Below are 23,760 nucleotides of genomic sequence, written 5' to 3'. Positions count from 1 at the left end.
ATAAAATTCCGAATTTCAACTCTTCTTTCACATTTTACTCTGCCCAATGAATTACAGAATAAATGAAATATTTATTTTTAAACACACCACTTTTCCAGATTTATTGTTTCCATATAAAGAGTAATGGCTTTATTAATTACTAGCGACGCGCCCTCGCTTCGCTTCGGAAACATTAAAACACACATGAAACCAAGAAAAAAAAAATAAAAAAAAATTAAAATAAAAGTAACCTATGTTCATCAGGGACAATGTCGGCTTCTAATGGAAAAAGAATTTTTCAAATCGGTCCAGTAGTTTCGGAGCCTATTCGAAACAAACAAACAAACAAATCTTTCCTCTTTATAATATTATTATTAGTATTAGTATTAGTATAGATAGAGATAAATTATTATTAGGAGCCATTCACTGCAGGTTATCATGCCATAACAACATCGCTAAAATCAACTCGGCGAAAAGCACTGCGGTGCTATTTCAAAGGGGAAACTCCACACGGATTTCCTGCCGGATTAGGAGGAGAAATCTCACACCCCCGATCACCCTCTTCGGCCAACCCATACGTTGGCCAGGAAGGTCAAGTACTTGGGTGTCACCCTGGATGCATCCATGACATTCCGCCCACATATAAAATTAGTCCGCGACCGTGCCGCCTTTATTATCGGCAGACTCTACCCTATGATCTGTAAGCGGAGTAAAATGTCTCTTCGGAACAAGGTGACACTTGGTGACACCGTGGTTCGTGAGGAACGTTGACTTACACGACGATTTGGACTTCGAATCGATCAGAAAATACATGAAGTCCGCGTCGGAACGGTATTTCGATAAGGCAATGCATCATGGTAATCGCCTTATCGTTGCCGCCGCTGACTACTCCCCGAATCCTGATCACGCAGGAGCCAGTCACCGTCGACGCCCTAGACACGTCCTTACGGATCCATCAGATCCAATAACTCTTGCATTAGACGCCTTCCGCTCTAACACTAGGAGTAGAGACAAAGAGCAAAGAGTTTGACGTGCAACCTTACCTAAGCATCAGCCCGTTGAGTTTCTCGTCGGATCTTCTCAGCGGGTCGCGATTCCGATCCGTTAATAGATTCATTCGCGAAGCAGCTACTCTTGAGTTGTTAGGTCTCCCTTGGAGGCGCTCGGGTAGCTGTTAGCAAATCCCGCCCCTTCTGACTGAGCCCTTGCTCGCCCACCTGTCCTTGTTAAAGTGGAAAGGCCTCAGGGCCACCAGCAAGCTCTCTATCATAAAAAAGAAAATCGCTAAAATGTACAAAAAACACTGTTTAGCAAAAAGATATGTGGGAATCGACTCGAAAAGGTATATTAAAGGAATATTGTAGGAATTGTCAGGTCATGTAATGTAGGACTCAATAAGAAAAGGCAATTTATTCAAGTTTATATTACGTATTGAGATTACACACCATATTCTATGTAAATACCTTAAATTAGACAATCTACCAAAATATTAGTCTATTTCATTGTTAGAGCTGTTTTACAGAATGACTTTTCCTAAATACGAGCAGCAACCAGGAATGTAGCGTACGATTATACTATGCGAGATCGTTTTGTACGTTTAGATCTTGTTCTACCTTCACATGATAATAAAACCATTAATAAGATGGCGGACCGTAGGTGCTGATAATTATTAATATTAGTTTTTAAAATGGTATTGTTGTCTAATTTCTTATACTGTAGTGGAGCATGAAAGGAGTAACAAAGTATGGTCTCACTTGATTACTTGGATAACAAAATTCACAAATCCTTAGTTCGACATTCAAATTTCTCCTTTCCAAAATTCATCATTTCTTAACTCAGTTTCCATCTCTCAAAGTGGATTTGATTTTTTCTTACGAAAACAGTTTTATTTGAAACTGGACTGAAGATGTTAAGAGATTCTTGCAATAATCAACTTATGAATCAAAAATGTGGTCAGCAGTGGTAGATGTAAGCCATATAAATTTAATGTTTTAAGATATTTTGTAAATGATCAAAGACACGTGTACAACATTTGCAAAAGAGTAAGGTCTGATACTTCTTTTCAGCAATGAAACTGAATTCCAAATCCGGACCATAATAATTAAAAAAGCGCCCGTAAAAGCCTACTTGAACAAAAACGATTTAATTTGGATTTGATTCTTCCGTAAGTACTATCTTAACAAAAATATTTACAATACTTGAAAGAATATTATCACGAACGTTTCATTTCACAGTTGAAATCTCGTGTGCTCATATTTAGAAAAATGTCCTTTATAAACAAACACTTTCAACATTGCCAACACAGCACTATGTCTAATAATCTCCAGAATCAAAATTTTACCTATTATAAATTCTATAATGCACTGTACTTAAATGTGCAATAAATAAATTAATAATAGATGCCACTATAGAATTTAGATGCACCTTCGATAAAGTTATAGGTTAATAAAATGACTCTTTTAAAATAAAAAGCCAAATTATTTTAAACAGTTATTAAAGACTTGTAACCTTTTTAACACTTTTGGTATTTATTTAGTAACTTCCAATTATGTGTATTATTTATGGTAGCTTTAGAAATTATTACAGAATACATCTTCTATAAACTTCTTAAATATCAGCGTCAGGCGTCGGGTAGAGCTATAGTGCACGCTATGCCTCAGATGCCGAATGGCGCCAAATAAAATGAAATGTGCGAGTAAAAAACAAATAAAAGGGACGCTCTTTGACATGAAATTTTATGTTAAAAAAGCAGGAATTTAATAATTAGTTAGAGTTTTAATCAAAAATGTATAAATATTGCTTTTTTAAGAGTTTGGCGACTATTGTGTTTATTTAAAATAACCTGAAATTCAATTTAAAAGATGTGAAAGCGCCAACGACGATAACGTAGTTGAACTAATGAATTAAGAGAGGAATGTGCCACTAGTCAAGTATATTTTATTCAAGAAATGAGACAAAATCATTAAATTTTATCAACTATCAGGCCCAAGATTTTTACATTTCAATGTTTGTCCAGTTAAAAGGTAATTACTATAATAACGATTCGACCTAACATCTCAAGAGATCAAATGAATAAAATGTACAGTAGAAGAGGTATAAATTGTTTGTTTATTCCCCTAAAAAGAATTAATTAGCTTGGAGAAAAATAAGATGATTAACATGAAGGATTCTATAAAAAAGAAAATGATAACGGTGAGCTATACAGCCATCAACAATCGGGTACTTTTATTAAAACATGGGAATGGAATATCGGCAAGTTTAACTAATGAAGCTTAAAAAAAACAATGATAAAACTAGAATACATCGTAGTAGAAACATGAGATATGGCCACAATACTTTATTTTTAGTTTCATACCTAACTTAATGGAAAATATAATAGTAAAATATAATAAATATAATAGTAGTAAAGTACTTTTCTACACTAAAACCGTTCCTATTTTATTATTTATTTATCTATTAACAGGCATAGAAAAAAAAACTGTTTGGCGACCAATTTTTTTTTGTCAAGCTTTAGGGTTATCAGTTTTTCAAATCGTGAAATAAAAAAAGCAGAGGAGAAAATATAATACATAAAACAATCTAGAGGAGTGAGTGATTATTGTCGAATTTCAATCATTTGGCGAAAACTAGTTTTTGTAAATGCTTTTTTCTATGACTATATTTAAACTCATTGCATTTTTGCATTTTAAAGCAAGCGATGAGTGGTGATCACTGTCGATGAATGTCAAACATGCCTAGGGGCATAGCCAACCTCCTGTGTAGATAACTTGAAGGTAAATGGTTTTGTGTCTTTTTTAAATTACATTTTATAAGGACGTTCATATTATAAATTACTATTAGACAGACATTTCAAGTCAATTTATTATGTTAACTACTTCTCTAATGACGCATGATTTCATTTGAAAGATCGCACGTCTTACTTCTTTTTGTTAATCACAATTTTTGTCTACCTCGGAATTCCCTATTTTCATATTTATCCTGTTTGTGTTTTAATGTAGTTGTAATAAACTTAATTAATTTAATATTTTCAATACAGGAATGTTTATTACAAACTTGAAATGCATCGAAAGTAGTTTCGTGATTCGCGACCTATAATCAATATGATTATAATGCAGGATCCCGAGTTCGATAAAAACCAATTACATCGTAGGTAATAATAACATTTCAAAGGCAATACACGAATGTCCAGTAAATAACGTTGAAGAATATAAACATTAGGGGGAATAGGATTCGGGATCGTTTGTCGATCCAAGTAGCGATCTCCTGAGGTGTCATTGTAGTCCAAGTGTGACGTTTGGGAGGTTCGTCGGAATCCTCGCTGCCATTGTGAGACTTGCCGCCGGGGCTGCCCATCAGCTCGTCGAAGCTCTGCGTTGTAATCGTTGGTAAATTTAGTGCTGATGGGAAACTCTGGAATTAGAGTAAATTAATATATATATATATAAATGAATTGCTGTTCGTTAGTCTCGCTAAAACTCGAGAACGGCTGGACCGATTTGGCTAATTTTGGTCTTGAATTGTTCGTAGAAGTCCAGAGAAGGTTTAAAAGGTGAAAGAATTTGAAAATGCTCGAAATTATATAAAAACAAACAATTTTGTTTTTCGTTTGTTGTGTCCCCCGTCGGTCTTTTATTTATCGATTGAGGCACTACGAAGTCTGCCGGGTCAGCTAGTTTTAAAATAAAATAAGTATGTATGTACATACATATTATGTATGTATATTTTGAATTGTTCAATCGCTCCAAGGCCTATCTATTTTATTACTTGTGTTTGTCATTAATACAAAATTTTATTTGATAAAGATTTAAAAATATTTATAACGTACAGAGAAGTTCAGATCCCGTAATTCACGAAAATTTTAAATCAGTATAGTTACGAAACGATTAAAACCTCAAAATATTAGTAACATACTGTACAATCAGAACAGATAAAGAGATATTGAACGTCTCAAATTATTTTAAGTTACGAGTTTTTCTTATTGTATGTATTATTCACATCCATGCAACATGAGCAATATCAAGAGAGTCTATTGATGTGCACTGGAGAGAGGCTATCTTGTAAATTAAAATCCTATACTAGCGTCCCAAGTTCAACTCATACAACCCTAATGATAAAGTCCGTCGAGGTATAAATTAGAAGTATAGTTCTTCTATATCGAGGGGTGAAAGGCCAAACTAAATAAAGTTTAAGCGACACTTTTGCGACTTTACAGGAGAGCCATTTAAAGTTTGAAATTAAAAATAAATATTATAATAAAAACCTTCTTAACTTAAAAACACCGAACTGTTGATGCTAATGCTAAATAAAACGCATCGTTGGTGATAAAGATAACTGTCGCGTATTAAGCTGAATGTCGCTTAAACTAAATAGCTTTTCAACTCTCGATATAATTTGTAGTAAGATTTTTTCACTCTGTTTTAATTTCCTAATATTTCGATCCCTTAGTTCGTATCCTAAGTACCAACGGTAGAGAATGCTGGATGCCGCACGGATGGTTTATACCGAACCTCTTATTTTCCGGTTTGTTGGTAAGGTTGATGAAGATTATGAATATTCGATTTTTTTTTATATATTATTAATACTCGCATAATTAAAGTAGAAACACAAAATTACCTTAAAATTCCCTGTTCGGCTGCATTAGACAGAAAACATAATATTGCTAATCAACTTTGCTTTGCGATATCACTACAAACACTATATAAAGCTGGCATAGTTTAAATACCTCAATAATATTACTGTTTTAATTTCCGAGCTAAAATTACTATGATGGAAGTATCGGCGAGATTTTTCTAGTATGAAAGTTTACTTAAATTTTAATTTTTTTGCTTCGATCCGTCCACTCGGGCTTAGCTCCTGGTAGCTCACATCCCACCTGGTGTTAAGTGGTTACTGGAGCCCATAGACATCTATAACCTAAATGCGCCACCCACCTTGAGATATAAGTTATAAGGTCTCAAGTAAAGTATCAAATATAGGCGGGGGTGGTGGTACCTACCCGCGCAGACTCACAACAGGTCCTACCACCAGTAATTACGCAAATTATAATTTTGCGGGTTTCATTTTTATTACACGATGTTATTCCTTCACCGTGGAAGTCAATCGTGAACATTTGTTGATTACGCATTTCATTAGAAAAATTGGCACCCGCCTGGAATTCGAAATCCGGTGCATCGCTCAACACGAATGCACCGGACATCTTATCCTTTAGGCCACGACGACTTCAAAGTTACTTATGTATTTCAGGTATACTAAGTATTTCATTGGTAGCTCATAATTCGATACATACGTGCACAGTGAGGTAGTTGTTGTAACCGGGACCGGCTGGGTCGTTGCAGCTGCCCTCCTGCTGCAGCGACGAGCAAGATCTCGATTTCGAAAGTTGCGGTGAAGATTCTTGTATTTCTTTTTGAAGTTCCTTACGGGCCAAACGCGGAGTAAGCGTGCTCTTCAGAATGTATTTGCTATTCACCTTTTTTAAGTTTACCGCTTTCCTGTAAATCACGGATTATGAATTTAGCTACTAATTTGATAAATTATATATTGTTGGTCTATTAAACGATACGACTTTTGTAAACAGCTAAGGCAAGTGCTTAGTTAGGAAATTATAAAGTCTTACTTTCTTCTCCAAATGGTGTTGACAAAAGCAAATTCTACAAGAGCTGAGAAGATGAAACCGGTGCAGCCTAAGAACCAGACCTCGCTAGCTTTGATATATGAAACTTTAGGTAGTGTTTTCGCTTGCGATGATGCCAGTGTTATAAACGACAACATAGTGCTTGTACCTAAAAATAAGGTTTACATTAATTACAAAGTACATTTGTGACAGTAGTAATTATTGTGTATTTACAGTGGCTGTATGAAACCATTCCCGAAGCCGAAACAGTAATAATAAAGTATCATAACGCAACGCAAAACAATTTTAATTCGGTAGATTAAGTATGTAATTGTTACATATTTAGAATACTTCAGAAAATGTGATATAATGTGAAACCCTAATGAAAAGCGAACTTTTCTGACTGAAAACGAAGACTAAAAAGCCGTAATCAAAGTTTCGTATTTTCCTCTAAAACACAATTGTGTTTTTTTCTCGAAAAATAACTACAACACAATCGACCGGTTTAGTTTGGATTGTTTTTTCTCATTTAATGTATTCTTTTAATATCTGTAAATGATATAAACAAGATAAAAAATAAATAAATTTTGTTATCATAGCAACATTAGATAGTCCTAGATCCGCTTATAATATTTATCTACAACGAAAACGGCAACAGATACTTTTCTGACTTTAGTTTTCAGTCAGTAATTCAAAGTAGGGAAGGAAATTCTAAAGACAGTTGACAGAATTGAAGTTTCAAATGAGCGTTAGGCTCAAGGAATTACCGAATTACGTATCTTCAGAAATGGATCCATATCAGCTATTAAGTTCCAAATATTTACCTAAAGTTATTCTTGGTGCTGATGCGTCCGCTTGTAGCCAAAACGTAACCCACGACATTGCCACTATCATCATCGATGGAATAAAATAATCCATGAGATAGTAACCGACCTCGCGACCAAGTTTGAATGTGAATTTTAAGGCGCTATAATTACCCGCTAAAAAAATTAATAAAGTTACTGTAAGTCAGATATTAGTTAAAAAAAGTTTTGAAAAAACAAAACAAACCAAAAGAAATTACAGTTACCTCCACCAAGACGCATGTTGGCTATATCGCCTCTGACAACAGATTCGTTCGTCCAAAAATCCATGAGAGAATATTCTGTCAGGTGTAGTTCCGATGATAAGCGAACTGGATTATCCTTTTCCCACATTAAACGTAGAATCGATGCATTATATTTCCCTGTAACGTATATTTAAATAGTATAATATAATATTATAATAATATAAGTATTTTCTTTGGTTATTCCGAGTTTATAGCGGGTCGTAAATATACTTAAAACTATTTTGAAGGTTTAATTTTGCCTTTTTTATTGTAATTATATTATTTATATTAAAACGAAAGCAGTAAAGTATTCGAAACGTCTCTATATACATTTAAATTTCGAATTGAAACTTACAGCTTTCCAAGTTCATAGAGCATGTCTGATCGTCAAAGGGGAATTTCTGTAGATTCATCCAACAGTACAACACTGCCTGCATTCGCCTGCTGAAAAGCACTTCACCGTCGGGAGCAATTGAAATGAGAACGTCTTTACTGTCGGTTCCCATGAGACTCGACGACTGTTCGTTCGACATGTATAGATGTGGCACCCATATTCTTTGTTTCAGATCATTTTCACCTATGATTTTAGATCTTTTCGGAGAGTAGAGTGTGTATGCTAGGCGCGGGTCCGTCCATCGCAGTTGCAGAAGGAAGTGAAGTTTAAAATTCTGAAATGATTTTAGTATTTTTACCGAAAATGTAACGAGAATTTGTTTTGTTTTTTATTTTCTTAAGACACCTTCGAAATGTTTACATTTCTTATTGTATTTCATAAATGACCATTACAACTGACTGACTAAAATATGGCTTTTAAGTTTTTAGTCAAACATGGAGATAACTAAAAAATTTGAGAAATCGCGTTCCGATTTGAAGGAAAATCATCCGTTATACAATACAACTGAGACATTACTTTATGCCTCAAGGTCTACGGACTCCTGTAATCTCTTATCATAAGAAAGGCCGTGGCTGTGTTTAATATTATGAAGAGACGAGTCAAACAGATTTTTTTCTTATCTTATTATATCTTAACCCTTTGCGGTCCTAAGACTAATGTAATGTAAAACTATATGTCCAATACGTGCGGACACTGGACCTCAGAGGGTTAATATATCTTATTATATTGTTATCGTGATACAAAACGCAATGTTTACCAAATCGTGTGCTTCTGCTGGTTGAATGAAATAAACATAGGCGCTGGCATGGACGTAGACTACGTCACCGGTCTGATAGGTAGGCAGCAGTAGCCGGTCGTAGCGGCATTCGTTTGCGAGTCTTGATAAGAACTCCGACTGAGTAAAACTGTCTCCGCTGTCTAAGCTTGGACATTCTAAGGGCGCTATCCTGTTGAAGATATTAAAGATACAATTTTACTAAAACATATAAGACATTTTATTAATATTTTGGAAAGCAGACGAGCATACGGCTAACGTGAGGGACATCGTAACCACCATCGGCAATGCCAGGGGAGTAACCAAGCAGCTGCTTATAGCTAATCGTATTTTTTCAAGCATCATTTAAAAAGGACATATTATCATAGCGCTCCGTCTGCCACAGAGTCAGATTTTGCAACTTCTAAGTTTAAAGATAACTTCTAATCTGATGGTAAGTAACCCCATGCCATGCAGGAATATATGAAACAATTCATAAATGGAATAGAACAAAAAAAATAAGTGATCATCTGAAACACTTCCTCAGAAAATTACTCCCTAAGGACAAAGGTATAAAATACAGAAAAAGAACGAACCTTGTCTCCTCCTTAAATTCAAATTTTCAAAACTGCACTAGATAGACGGAACTCAAGTCCTATTCAATGTTAAACGGTTACCGGAACACTTTTTTTTATTGCTTAGGTGGGTAGACGAGCTCACGGCCCACCTGATGTTAAGTGATTACCGAGCCCATAGACATCTACAATGTAAATGCCGCCACCCACCTTGAGACATGAGTTGTAAGGTCTCACTTTTAAAAGTGCAACGGCTGCCCCGCCCTTCAAATCGAAACGCATTACTGCTTCACGGCAGAAATCAAGGTACTCACAAGACGTCCTACCACCAGTACCCATAAGGTACCCTTAAATGAAATTATTAAATTAAATTAAATTAAATTATAGGCAGTGAAACCCGGTTAAAAAAATTTACAATACTTTCAGTCATAATTGATCTTCTTTAATTAGTTAAAGATGCTTCGCGAACGCAGAGGCGCATTCATGAATAATACTGTCTACGTCAGAGACAAAGTAAATAGATGAGTCGTTGAAATTGTTTTAGGACGGTCATTAATAATGATTACAGTACTTTATGTTTCAGTGAATCTCGTTCTTCAGTGAGGCTCGATTTATCGTTGTTAAATTCTTTTTGACTATTAATGAAGCTAAATGTATAACAAAAATCACATGAGCTAAACAATAAATAGCCCATTTTATATTAACCATTGCCCAATCTAGAGAAGATTGGCTATCCTTTTTTACTGGTGGTAGGACCTCTTGTGAATCCACGCGGGCAGGTGCCACCACCTCGCCTATTTCTGCCGTGAAGCAGTAATGCATTTCGGTTTGGGTTTGAAGGGTGGGTCAGCCGTTGTAACTATGCTTGAGACCTTAGAACTTATATCTCAAGGTGGATGGCGCATTTACGTTGTAGATGTCTCCCATCTAAGCAATAAAAAAAAGATGTCTTTACCCGAGGAGGGGTTCTTGCAAGTGGGAAATAATACCTAATATTATTCAACAACCATATTACTTATTAGTTAATTAATAGCATAGATCACGTTGCGTTAATTTTTGTTTTTATGTCACTTGTATGAAATAAAAGGCTTTTTGTTATTATTATTATATTAATCATAATAAAAATTACTGTAAACGTGTTTTGTGAACTATAATAATTATATATTATATTTCGATTTGACGTTTCTTTTTTAATAATGAATATACTCATTAATATTCTTATACTCTCAACTACTACCATTATAAGTCATAATGATACTTTACTAATAATCTCACTCTACAGATACAAAATTATCTTTCGATTTGGAGTTTTTCTTACTTATGCTACCTCGGCCGCGTAGTAATCATGCGTTTCAGTTTGAAAAGTGGGATAGGCATGAAATTAAAGTCAAAATGAAACTTTAGACCTTAAGACGGCATTTACTATTCATGTCTACGGGTTCACTATCCAATACCGACTGAGTAGCCAGCTCATACAGAGCAAAAAACATCTAAGGGGATTTAATTTTCTGCATCGCCAACAATGTATGTACCTATGTACATCGCCAGAATGTGCCTTGATTTGTAAGCACATGCAATGGTTATCCAAAACTGACTTCGACGCAATTAAATGTAACATGAATAACAGCAATTAGGGTTTTTTTTTATTTTTGTTTATTGCCCTTGTACGCAGACGAGCATACGGCCACTTGACGGTGAGTGGTTACCGTCGCCCATGGACTTCAGCAATGCCAGGGGCAAAGCCAAGCCGCTGCGTACCGTGAAGAAATTTTCAATAACGGGCAAATTACACGAAGAAAATTAGTAAATTATGGGCAATTTGCCGGTATAGACAATCTCTAATCCTTAAAAGGATTACTTTGTCAATTTTTTTTTTCATTTAGTCTAGTCTCAGTGGAAATCATAGTAATTAATTTATGTCTGACAAACACATTTGTAATTAACTACAATAATAAGGCGTGAAAACTACGTTATCTATTCGACACACTAAGTAATTTATGTTTCGAGAAAATTAAAATGTTCAAGTTTACGTGGAAATTATGCTTTGTTTCCATTCCTGATTCTATGCAGACACTCGCACGCATATGCAATGTAATCGCAATTTGAATGAGAAATAATCTCTTTTAAATAATATTGGTTTATTATTTAAATGAAGTTTCAGTTAAATTTAACGTGGATTGGTGGTACGACAAGGTCGAAGAAGAAGCTGCTAACGACAACGGTGCTAATATTTGTACCTGATAACATTGTGAACCAATTCTCTAAGATATCAACAAGATTTGCTTATTTATGGATTAACGTTAAGCTGCTACGTGCGTGCACATTAAACACGTTTTATATTTATTCAAACTTAACTCTTATATTCTTTTCTTTTTTCTGAATTAAAAATGAGAACACCGTTTTACCGTATTTGGTTTTCGTGATCGCGATAAAATGACACATTCGTATAGGGTATGAAGAGTACTGTTTCTATATTTATTGCTTACGCAACTCAGGTTTTTCTTAACCAGTTTACTGTGATCTGCGGAACATGAATTATTTGATACTTTTTTTAAAAAATATCATCAACAGTATTTGGATCAAAAATAAAATCGTTGTGTCTATCTGTCTTTGAGGACAATCATAGGGTACGGCCACGTCCTTTCGAGATCTATTCCGCAATCCACACAGGCTAGTTCTTATTGTGAATAAATTAAATAATTTGAAAGTTCCAATTTCCCAACTCAATTTTGATCCCATAATGTTACTTGAGCGAATAACGATTGCCATTTTCCTTAATTTCAATTAAATATAATAAACGCTGTTATGGGCGCTATAAAATAATACGCTGTTAGTTGAAGATCCTATTAATATATCACTGCTGTGTTGCCACAACTGGAAGATGGATTTGGTACACGTGCCTTGAGCATTATTATAGTACGTAAAAGCGTCATATGATCATCTGAGAATTAGCTTGCAGTGTGAAAAGTAGGTATATCTCTGTAATTTTAATTTTAAAAAATTCGGCCTACTTCTGTTATTGTTACTTTTTTAAATTTCATCTATATGTAATATAATAAATACTTGTAGTAACGAAATTTATTACCGGTAGGTAAAATTAACCACATGCGTTGATTTTTTTACATATTGAAACACTGTGAATGTATTTTAAAAGAAAAGTTTACTTAATTGTAGGTTGATTTTTATATTTAAAACACATATGTATATTAAATAAATTATTATAAACTATTCAAGGTGTTTTTTTTTCCTACCTAAGCTGATAGTCTTGAGCACGGTCTTGAGAGGCTATATCAGCGAAACCTTAACTAGTAGGTGAGCTCACGGGGCTCAAACCTGACGACGTTGCTAACACGAACCCTAGCAAGAGCCGTGCTTCGCAGAATCTACCACCGGAACGGAAACGCGACCCACTGAGAAGATCCGGCGAGAAACTCAGTGGGCTGTGTCTGAGGGTTAATTTACTCGTCGAGCCCTTCGTCGCAAGCGACGGGTTCGACGTGAACGGTGACCGGTGCTTGAGGTACCTAAAAGCACCGTTAGTGGATCGGGAGGATCCGAAATGACGTGTTTGGGGCGACGTGGACTGCTTTCCATTCTTTCCGCAGGATCGGGAATGTAGTTACTGGCGGCCACGATGAGAGGGTTCTCGTGTAGTGCCGCTTTATCGAAGTGGCGCATTGACGCCGACTGTAAATACTTACTGATGGACTCTAAGTCCAGGTCGTCATGGAGGTCGACGTTCCTGACGAACCACGGGGTACCGACGGCTATCTTGCAAAAACGGGATTGAATAACTTGAAATGATTTTAGGTGAGTGCGGGCCGCGTGAGCGAACACTACACTTGCATAGGTCATGACAGGGCGTATGCAAGTTTTGTAGAGTGTCACCTTATTTCTAAGGGACATTTTACTTCGCCTGCATATCATCGGGTAGAGACGTCCTAGTATGAAGGCGGCACGGTCGCGTACCGTATCGCCTTCATAGAGCACCGCTGTGCTTTTCGTGGGGTTGATGTCGATGCGCCACTTTTGGGGACCACTGTCCCATGGTAGTAGCTGCGGTCTGAAGTCGCCGATGTAGCAACGACTTCTTCCTACACGAGTAGTAGATAGCCGTGCCATCGGCGAAGAGCGCCAGATGGGTCTCCGGAGACCGGGGTATATCATTGATATACAAACTGTACAGTAACGGGGGGATGGCGGAGCCTTGTGGGACTCCGGCTGTGATGTGACTGGGGCGGGAGCGCGTTCCCTCGACTCGATATCGGAACGAACGGTTCGACAAGTAATCTCGTATGATGAGCACGAGTCTGTCTGGCACTCTCATGTTATACAGTTTGTATATCAAACCGTTGTGCCAGACTTTGTCGAACGCCTTCGCTATATCGAAGAAGAGGGCTCCTGTCGGGATGGGTTTCCGCCTATTCAGCCCTAGTAATATGTGCTGCGTAAGGCGGTGCACTTGATCGACGCACGAGTGTTTGGCGCGGAACCCAAACTGCTCGTCTATAAGAATTTTATTCGCGGTAGCGAAGTCCCAGAGGCGTTTACGAAGGAGCCGTTCGTATAGTTCGCCGGGAGGAGACTGATGGGACGGTAACTCGCGGTTTCGTTCTTTGGTTAGCCAGGCTTGTGTATGCCGATAACGTCAGCTTCAAGGTGTACCTTGAATAATTACTTTTATATTATTGCTGTAGCGATCTGTGTGCTTAGTGCGAGTTTCTTAACGTTCTCGATAGCGTAAAAGTTAAGCCAATTTTGTATGCAGATGGAACAGCGCCCCTAGCGGCAAACGTACGCAAACGATCCCATTCCATACAAATATGAGGTAACTTTTACGTTATCGAGACGTTAAAAACTAGTACTAAGCACACTGTCGATAAGTAAAATATATCTTTTTTATTATAAAACAAAATCTTATTTAACACTTTCCTTTATATCGTTGGCATTGCCATCTCTGTCCGACGACGACGACTTCTTGAAGTATATCAAAAAACCCAATGTCTTGGATATAATTAAAGTATTCACGTAATTATTACCGAAAAAGAAATATAAGATTTTGTGTGCGTTTCTTATCAAATTTTTAAATGCATGCAACCATCAAATTTTCCGTCATAAAGCAAACATAAGTGGAATATAAAAGTTTGCTTACATAGTTTAAAATGTATGAACGACTCCGAATGAGTTCAGATAAAATTAGTCATAGTCTTACAATTGTAGAGAAAAATCAACAAGGTTTTATTTAGGACATAGTGATTGTATTACTATTCTTACCTACTATCATTATCTACTATTGACTCGAAAAATAGTAATAACTAGAGGTCCCGCAGTAGTCGAAATTCGACTATAATTAATTGGAATTGTAAGTTTGTACACTATTATGATTGTATTTTATACTTCTATAATCACAAAATTCGGTAAGGCTACTCTATAAAAAAATATTAATAAAAACAAACAATATTTAATCTATTCTCAATTTGACCACAGACGTCAAGAACAAAAGTTTGACAATAAATAGTATGCATGCGTGTGTGCGTCAAATACATGGTATGTAGTGTGTGTAATGTTTTCTTTATTGATTTAATGTATCTTTTACGCATTATTTTAAAAAAATATTAGCATTTTGCACTTCTATATTCTCTATAAGTGTGGAAAATTTCATACTCCTCCGTCCGCGCAATTTTCGTAAAAAGGGATACAAAGTTTTTGCTTCACGTATTAATTTAATATAAATATAATTATAATAATTATATAATTTAATTAATTTAATATAGATAAATAATAATAAAAATTATAATAATATTTTAGACAAATCTCACCAAAAGACTCGTAAGAGATTCAGTGTAATAGCATAACATTGTATCTTGTATATTGTAAACTGCTTGTGTATGACGGTTTGATATTCTACTAACTTAAGCTAACAGAAAAACATACGAACGGTGATCCTTCGTAAATATTCGTCGTGCTTTAAAGGATAAGACGTCCGGTGCATTCGTATAGCGATGCAACGGTGTTCGAACCCCGCAGGCGGGTATGAATTTTTCTAATGAAATACGTATCAACCTAACAAATGTTAACGATTGACTTCCACGGTTCATAATTTGCGTAATTACTGGTGGTAGGACCGCTTGTGAGTCCGCACGAGTAGGTACCACCACCTCGCCTATTTCTGCCGTGAACAGTAATGCGTTTCGGTTTGAAGGGTAGGGCAGCCGTTGTAACTATACTGAGATCTTAGAACTTATACCTCAAGGTAGGTGGCGCATTTACGTTGTAGATATCTATGGGCTCCAGTAACCACTTAACACCAGGTGGGCTCTGAGATCGTCCAACCAACTAAGCAATAAAATAAATTGACTTGTAAACAAGTTTGTACAAGCGTCATCCCAGAATCTAATGCAATACTGAATACTAACAGGCAATCGGAGTATAATTAGCACAGCTCAGACCTTCGATCAACAATTGTTGAACGAAGGTTCAGACGTTGCGGGTAATCAAAGCATTTTAAAATGAGAACAATAGATTTTTTATTGTAGACAATATTTTCCCAAAATTGTTTTCCTTACGTAGAAGTTAGTATTCCCCGCGTTCCCTTCCCTGCGCGCGTTAAATTTGTAATTTATAAATAAAAAATGAAATACGTTTCAATTTCCGGGGTAAGAAAAGGCTTGTGTGAGTCACTCTCCGGTCCAAAAACTACCATTCGACTTTAAAATCCTTTGGTATTTGAAACCACGAATCAGAAAATATTTAACCAAAACATTTGATTTTGTATTGGTTAAACACTGTTTTTGATATTTTTCGGATATTCATGCAATTTTATTACTAAAACACGAGCCATTTTACTATTGTTATATTAAATCTAATATATAAAGATATTTTATTACAGACAGATAAAAACACGCTATAAAAAATTGCGTCATTTCACAGTGTACATATAAACAAAAATTCATTACTTTTGTGTAAAAAAGTTAATTTAATACTACAGCAACAATTACTGTGCACATTAATTATACCAACTGTAATGTATATGTCTTCTTCTTCTTTCTTTTCTTTCTTTCTTTATTATTACTTAAAAAATGTAGTAGAAACGACTGTAGATTTATTTAAATTGGACTTATCCTAATTTTTAACAAAGTCTAAATTATGAAACGAAAGTTTGACTCTCCCGATTTTGTAAGTTAGTGTTTGCCAATGAGCAGTGTCCGGTTTCGTTTGTTTGTTTCTTTATTGTTTACTCCTGGTGGTTTCCCCTCAAAACGCGTTAAAACTTTAGTGAAGAGCTACAGTGAAATAAAATGTATTCTGTAGGTAAGTATCTTTGAGCTACATTGATCACAATTTATTTTAGGTAATTTACGTTCAAGTTTTGAAGGATATCTTTTTTCAGTTAAAACTTCTCTTCACTTCACTTCAGTTGACTGCCGTGTAGGTCACCGGTGCCCTACGCGGCGCACTGAAGTAACTATGTCGATTTCTCTCTTTATTCTTCTTACATATATCTAGTTGACTCTGGGAAAGACGAATCCGAAGACACTGACAGTTAATTTATTTCTAAGAGACCTAAAAGACTAAAACATTCATTATCAAACAAAAGAAGGCAAAGTTAGGTAATCCAGGCGCTTAGTAACAGAAATCTAATGGCAGTGAATGTGTTAGGAAAGGCAGCACAACAATATTTGATATTGCTTTAGATACCTATATAAAATAAATTCCTTCCTGTAAAATCAGATATAGACACCATCATTGTGCCTAAGGCATAAAATCGTGCACTCTGAAGTGTCTGATGAAGAGAATATACTATGATATCTGTAAAATAGTAAAACTTAATTGAGGCCTGATAACACCTAAGTACAAATATAACTTAATAATGAGTACGTTTATGGTTAAAATTTGTATATATTATCTTTTTGACGTTACACTCAAATAAGGTCTTATTAAATTAGTCAATTCATTAACAACACCTTTGCATAGTCTAAATCTATAAGAAAATTCGTAATCATTTAGCTTTGTGATGTAATTCTCACGTTTTTTTATATTCCCTTAACCGTCGGATATCAAACTTACTGTCAATATCTGCATCACAATCCATTATTATTTGAAGAGAAATATAAAAAAATATAGCGATCTACTTATTTACTTTCAAAAAAAGGTACATTCAAAAAACATCTCCGGTCTGCCGATTTTGGCATATAAGTGAATGACTTTACTAGAGATAGTGTCACCCATCTGAAAGTTACTTAAAACTCATATTGAAAAGGAAGTAAGCTCGATTTGTATGAGCATTCCTATCTTTAGTAGGCTATCCGTCCCGACGATGGATAGATGGAAAAAGTAAGAACAAAAAGATAGATTTGTCTATCCTTAGCAACCGAACCAGCAGATAGATAGTTTATTGAAAGCGGCCGTAATTTTATACGTGTTAATGTATAAGGTACGGTTTTATGTCCATGATAGTAGGTGTCTGTTAAGTGCGACCCCTATACATATTATTAAATATTTTATGTAGGTTATGAAGAAATCGCCAGACACCGGCCGGAAGGCCTGTGCGTTAGGAGGCGTGGACGGGACGGGTCATGTTAAAATCGAAGCGACTAAATCCGCGTCCAAACCTTGGATTAGACAGAAAATTTATATTGAATCACTCCCCATCGCCCTAGCTAAAGAGAATACCAGAACAATGATCATCGAGCCATAAGCCCCTGGGCCTCTCTTTTCGGGAGCTACCCCGAAGCCCGCCTTAATGGTACCATAAACAGCCCACGGGATACCATGCTGGATCAAAAAACGCGACCTTCAGTCACCCACACACAACGCTCTTCCGCAAGACGCGTGTAGCGGTATAAGTAGTCCTGAGACCCTGAGGCCATGCAGACCTGAAGCACTTCGCGGGCTAGAGTTGGAGCGAGATGTTTATTCTGGCAGCAGCTAGACGGCGAATTTGGTGCGGAGACAGCGTATACATATTATATGAAAATCCACAGGATACTTCATTTTAACGGTGACAGGTCGTACTCAAAAATAGCTTATATAATTAATGATAAGTTGTACTCTATTTTGTGCCTATACCTTATGTGATAAAGAAATAAAGTTGAAATTATCTATAAAGATAATTCCGTTTTATCTCAGACTACTGTTTAAATAGAAGTATATTACTCAACGTAAATAAATGGGTATTTTATTTATAGTCACATATAAATGCTACTTTATGTATCATTCTGATATTTAAATGATAATAATATTAATACCTTAAAATATCTTCGCCAGTGCTGCATACCATTTAGAGATTATACAAAATGCTCCTACCTGATGAATTTAAACAAATCGGGCATTATAGGAACTAGTTAGTCTCGAATATTCACGGACATCAGAATATATAAGGATAATCCATATTGTTTATTTATTTTTTCAATTTTATGCACAAGAGTACAGTGAAGGACTTAATGCATAATGATAGGTGCACAGTATACATAGACATAACATAAAAGGTATATATTATACTAATCATAATACATACAATTTATCCATATTTATTTCACTTTTTATTGCTTAGATTGGTGGACGAGCTCACAGCCCACCTGGTGTTAAGTGGTTACTGGAGCCCATGGACATCTACAACGTAAATGTGCCACCCACCTTGAGATATAAGTTCTAAGATCTCAGTATAGTTACAACGGCTGCTCCACCCTTCAAACTGAAACGCATTACTGCTTCACGGCAGAAATAGGCAGGGCGGTGGTACCTACCCGCGCGGACTCACAAGAGGTTCTACCACCAGAAATTACGCAAATTATAATTTTGCGGGTTTCAATTTTATTACACGATGTTATTCCTTCACCGTGGAAGCCAATCGTGAACATTTGTTGAGTACATAATTCATTAGAAAAATTGGTACCCGCCAGGGATTCGAACACCGTTGCATCGCTCAACACGAATGCACCGGACGTCTTATCCCTTAGGCCACGACGACTTCCAAATATTACACATTTCCACATATTACACATTTATATAATACATCATAAGAAACCCTATATCACTCACACAAATAAAACGGCTCTATATATATACATATGCTCGAAATATATGAGCCTCCTTCGTCCATTACTGGTGGTAGGACCTCTCGTGAGTCCGCGCGGGTAGGTACCACCACCCTGCCCATTTCTGCCATGAAGCAGTAATGCGTTTTGGTTTGAAGGGTGGAGCAGCCGTTGTAACTATACTTGAGACCTTAGAGCTTATATCTCAAGTTAGGTAGCGCATTTACGTTGTAGATGTCTATGGGCTCCAGTAACCACTTAAAACCAGGTGGGCTGTGAGCTCGTCCACCCATCTATACAATAAAAAAAAATGCGTTAGTACATCACAATTCCCAACAGACGGAAAATATACATTTCAGAAATCTGTTATTATTGCCACCAGTTCAGCAGTCCGACGTTTTTTTTTAATTCTGTATTCTATTCATTATTCTACTCTATTCTACTATTATATTTAATTCTACTCTATTCAATATTCTATTCTATTGTACTATTCATTAATTCACTATTGACAGTAATTGATCAGTTTTTACTGAAAGTGAAATTGTGCTTTTAATGCTCTGCAAAGTAACTAACTTCGAGTTGCTACTAAGAGATTAGCTCTTATAGGCCTATGGACACCACCATTCCAAGTCGCATCGGCCCTGGAATAATGGTTTACTTATCCTAAGAACACATTATTACTTCCCGGTAAATTAGGAAAAAGTCAAGTCGTTTTTACAAGTCGTTGTGGCCTAAAGGTTAAGACGTCTGGTGCATTCCTATGTAGCGATGCACCGGTGTTCGAATCCCGCAGGCGGGTACCAATTTTTCTAATGAAATACGTACTTAACAAATGTTCACGATTGACTTCCACGGTGAAGGAATAACATCGAGTAATAAAAATCAAACCCGCAAAATTATAATTTGCGTAATCACTGGTGGTAGGACCTCTTGTGAGTCCGCACGGGTAGGTACCACCACCCCGCCTATTTCTGCCGTGAAGCAGTAATGCGTTTCGGTTTGAAAGGTGGGGTAGCCGTTGTAACTATACTGAGACCTTAGAACTTATATCTCAAGGTGGGTGGCGCATTTACATTGTAGATGTCTATGGGCTCCAGTAACCACTTAACACCAGGTGGGCTGTGAGCTCGTCCACCCATCTAAGCAATAAAAAATAAAAAAAAGGTGCGGTATTCCAATATGATCAAGTCTACCAGTTGAGTAATGATAAAATTAGTGGATAATCTAGGAAAGAGGTGCTACGGGTGATACAACGTCACCAGTACGAGGTCGCGTCTTTCATATCTTCTGATTAATAGCCGGTCTGACAAAGTGAGATCCTTTACACACTTAACCTTTATTTAATGATTTATAATTACAATCTATCTTAATTTGTTTGCATAAATGTTATCTTTGGATGAACGTCTTAAAAATATAATAAAACTAAATTTGTTTATCCGGAGTAATCTTGCGACGTAGATGAACGTATATTTTTATTTATATAACAGTATCGTCATTATACGTACTGATAGGACTCATGCAGCCTAAAATAGTGAATTATTTGATATTTAGAGATCCTTGATTACCGTTACAGTACACGTCTTCGGTTCGGTCCGCGCTAGTCGCAGACATAATTAAATCTACTTGTATGTGTTGATGAATTACAAAAACACCTTATTCGTCCACGACCACAAAGTCTGTAAAGTATTTGAAACATCAGAAAAGTAGTTTTAATTACTTTTAAGAAACTAGGTAGCATTTATCGTTTTGAAATATCACCATTCAATAGACCAATAAACAAGGGCGTCGCTAAGGGAGTGCAGGTGGGGGCCACTTCGATAAAGCGGCACGACACGAGAACCCTCTCATCGTGGCCGCTGGTAACTACATTCCCGATCCTGCGGGCAGAATGGAAAGCAGTCGACGTCGCCCAAAACACGTCATCTCGGATCCTCCCGATCCACTAACGGTGCTTCTAGGTACTTCAAGCACCGGTCACCGTTCTCGTCGAACCCGTCGCTTGCGACGAAGGGCTCGACGAGTAAATTAACTCCCAGACACAGCCCACTGAGTTTCTCGCCGGATCTTCTCAGTAGGTCGCGTTTCCGATCCGGTGGTAGATTCTGCGAAGCACGACTCTTGCTAGGGTTCGTGTTAGCTACGTCATCAGGTTTGAGCCCCGTGAGCTCACCTACAAACGTTAAGGTTACGCTGAAATAGCCTCTCAAGGCTCTCAGCTTAGGTAGGAAAAAAAAAAACCACGTGGGGGCAGTTGCTCCCCCTAGAGCAAATGTAGCTAGCAGCAAAGCGACCAAAGGGCGAGCAATTGACTTCCTTACCTATTAATGAATCCCGCATCGCATTACAAAACGTAAATAAATTCACAAGGTAATTGTATATTGTAGAAAGTATTGAAATATTTAGAATAGCATTAAGATTTTGACATCCGTTTTTAAAATTGCCGTAATTTTCATCATGACTACATCAGATTTGCCGAAACGCAAGGCCATTAAACAGTGTAAAAATATGTAGGTAGGAGGTAGGTATGCTGTGTGTCTAGACATGTGTGCTTATTGTGAGTTTTTTAACGTTCTCGATAGCGTAAAAGTTAAATCAAATTTGTATGAAGTTGGAACATTCGCCTACTGGTTTTGGTTTTGTTGTTGTTTTGACAACGATGTCAGGAAAAGCCGGAGGGATACAAGCGATCTTATGGAAAAAGTACACCAAAGCCTTCTTTCATTCCAAAACCCTCTCTCTTTCATTGCTCGTCCCACACACTGAATGATTTAAATTCAATTCCTGAAACTAGAAATGCCATGGGAACCACCAAAGATACTATAAACTTTTTTCGGAAATCAGTTTTGAGGAGGAAGTTGATATCTAATATTTCCAGACTTTGCGAGACAAGATGGAGTGAGAAACACAAAACCATCAGAGTTTTTAAAGAAAATCTTCAAAAAATTCTGGTAACCTTATAAACATTATCTCAGGAAGGAAATATTGCAACTCGGAGAAGTGCCTTCCAACTGCATGCGGCTACTTCTAGAATTTCTTTCATTATCAGGATTATGTTGGTAACCAAATACTCGGCTTTGATGGAACCTATTGTCAATGTACTCCAATCTGTAGCTTTAGACGTGGTCAAAGCATCGGAACACGTTAAAAGGATCTCCTACCAGTCCGAAAGTTCGTGGAGTACCGAGCCGGGGTCCAGGGGTGAAGCCTTGGCCGGGGGGAGAGGGGGCGGAGCCCCCATACTCATAAAAAAACAATCTAATTGTTTTTTAATTTTTAAATAAACTACTACTAATTGAATAAGAACTGTCTGATGAACTCATCTTTGTTTAATACTTCACTATGAAATTTTATTGCCTTTTGTTTATTTCACTTTTACACTAAACACAATATTGCAAATTACCTAGTACAACAATGTTGAAGAATTTTAGGTGCGTGAGAGCAGACGTAGACACTAACGCGCATGCGAACTTGTCAGTACCCAGGGAGGAAAAGTTACACTTTCTTCCCTGTACAGCGGGAGGAAAACCGAACTTTCGGCGTAGGTAGGAGAAAAATCATATTTTCCAGCATAACGGACTTTATGTTAAGAAAATATGTAGCTAACTCAGCAAAAGACGTAGGTGTCTAGTAAATTTAAAATTATTGAGGGGTAGAATGAGGTGACGTTGAACGTTAATTGATAACTTCTAACCAATGAAGTAGGAAACCTATGGAAATGAAACGTCAACCAAAATTTCGTGCCACTGTGACGTCATCTGGCCACAAAACATGGCGGCTTTAGTGCTGTACAAAAGATTTCAATGTTATCAGGTTTTATCGATAAACGTTCTTGGCTCATTTTATTTTAAATATTGTTGAGTATTATTTATTTGTAGAATTTATACTTTAATGGGAAGTAAGTAGGTATATTGTTATGTGCAAATATGATATGATTTAGATGGGTGAAATCTAAGACAAGTTCGTCCTTCGAATTTGCCAAGTAAACGATATGATGATTTTTAAAAGTTGCTACACTGATTTTATAAAGTTGTCGTTTGTCGCAAAACACAAAGATATGGCGTAGTTCAAAGCCATCAGCCCATTTCTAGCATGCTAAATGTTATCGTATTTTGAGTACGTGTTTTTCTTAGACTATTACAATCTATTTTAATTGTTTTGCTGACTCTAAAGTCCGTAACATACTACCGCAGCGCACCCCAAGGAAGGTGCGCCGCACCATTTGAATCACTTTCGCCTGAGAGTGATTCAAATTTTAAACTTATCAAGGGACCGCGTGAAAAAAAAAACACCTACAGAACATTTATTCATTAATTACAAACGT

The 23,760-nt window shown here is 36.5% G+C and overlaps 1 protein-coding gene across 1 annotated transcript in view; it reads right to left on the bottom strand.

Moving 5' to 3' along the window:
• Positions 1-1,374: 1,374 nt before the first annotated feature.
• Positions 1,375-23,760, bottom strand: part of LOC114253307 (pH-sensitive chloride channel 2) — a 36,667-nt gene continuing 14,281 nt past the window's right edge. The window contains exons 2-8 of the mRNA XM_028188140.2: positions 8,831-9,020; positions 8,035-8,347; positions 7,662-7,817; positions 7,417-7,572; positions 6,596-6,761; positions 6,266-6,470; positions 1,375-4,389 (exon numbers count right to left, since the gene is read on the bottom strand). Of these exons, the coding sequence (XP_028043941.2) occupies positions 4,144-4,389; positions 6,266-6,470; positions 6,596-6,761; positions 7,417-7,572; positions 7,662-7,817; positions 8,035-8,347; positions 8,831-9,020 (1,432 nt within the window). The 3' untranslated portion in view covers positions 1,375-4,143. The remainder of the gene's footprint in view (positions 4,390-6,265; positions 6,471-6,595; positions 6,762-7,416; positions 7,573-7,661; positions 7,818-8,034; positions 8,348-8,830; positions 9,021-23,760) is intronic.

The sequence above is a fragment of the Bombyx mandarina genome, chromosome 17 (genome assembly GCF_030267445.1).
Source record: "Bombyx mandarina strain Sakado chromosome 17, ASM3026744v2".
NCBI classification, from domain to species: domain Eukaryota; kingdom Metazoa; phylum Arthropoda; class Insecta; order Lepidoptera; family Bombycidae; genus Bombyx; species Bombyx mandarina.
The sequence above is the reverse complement of the archived record's forward strand: the minus strand, read 5'-3'. Positions and strand labels throughout refer to the sequence as shown.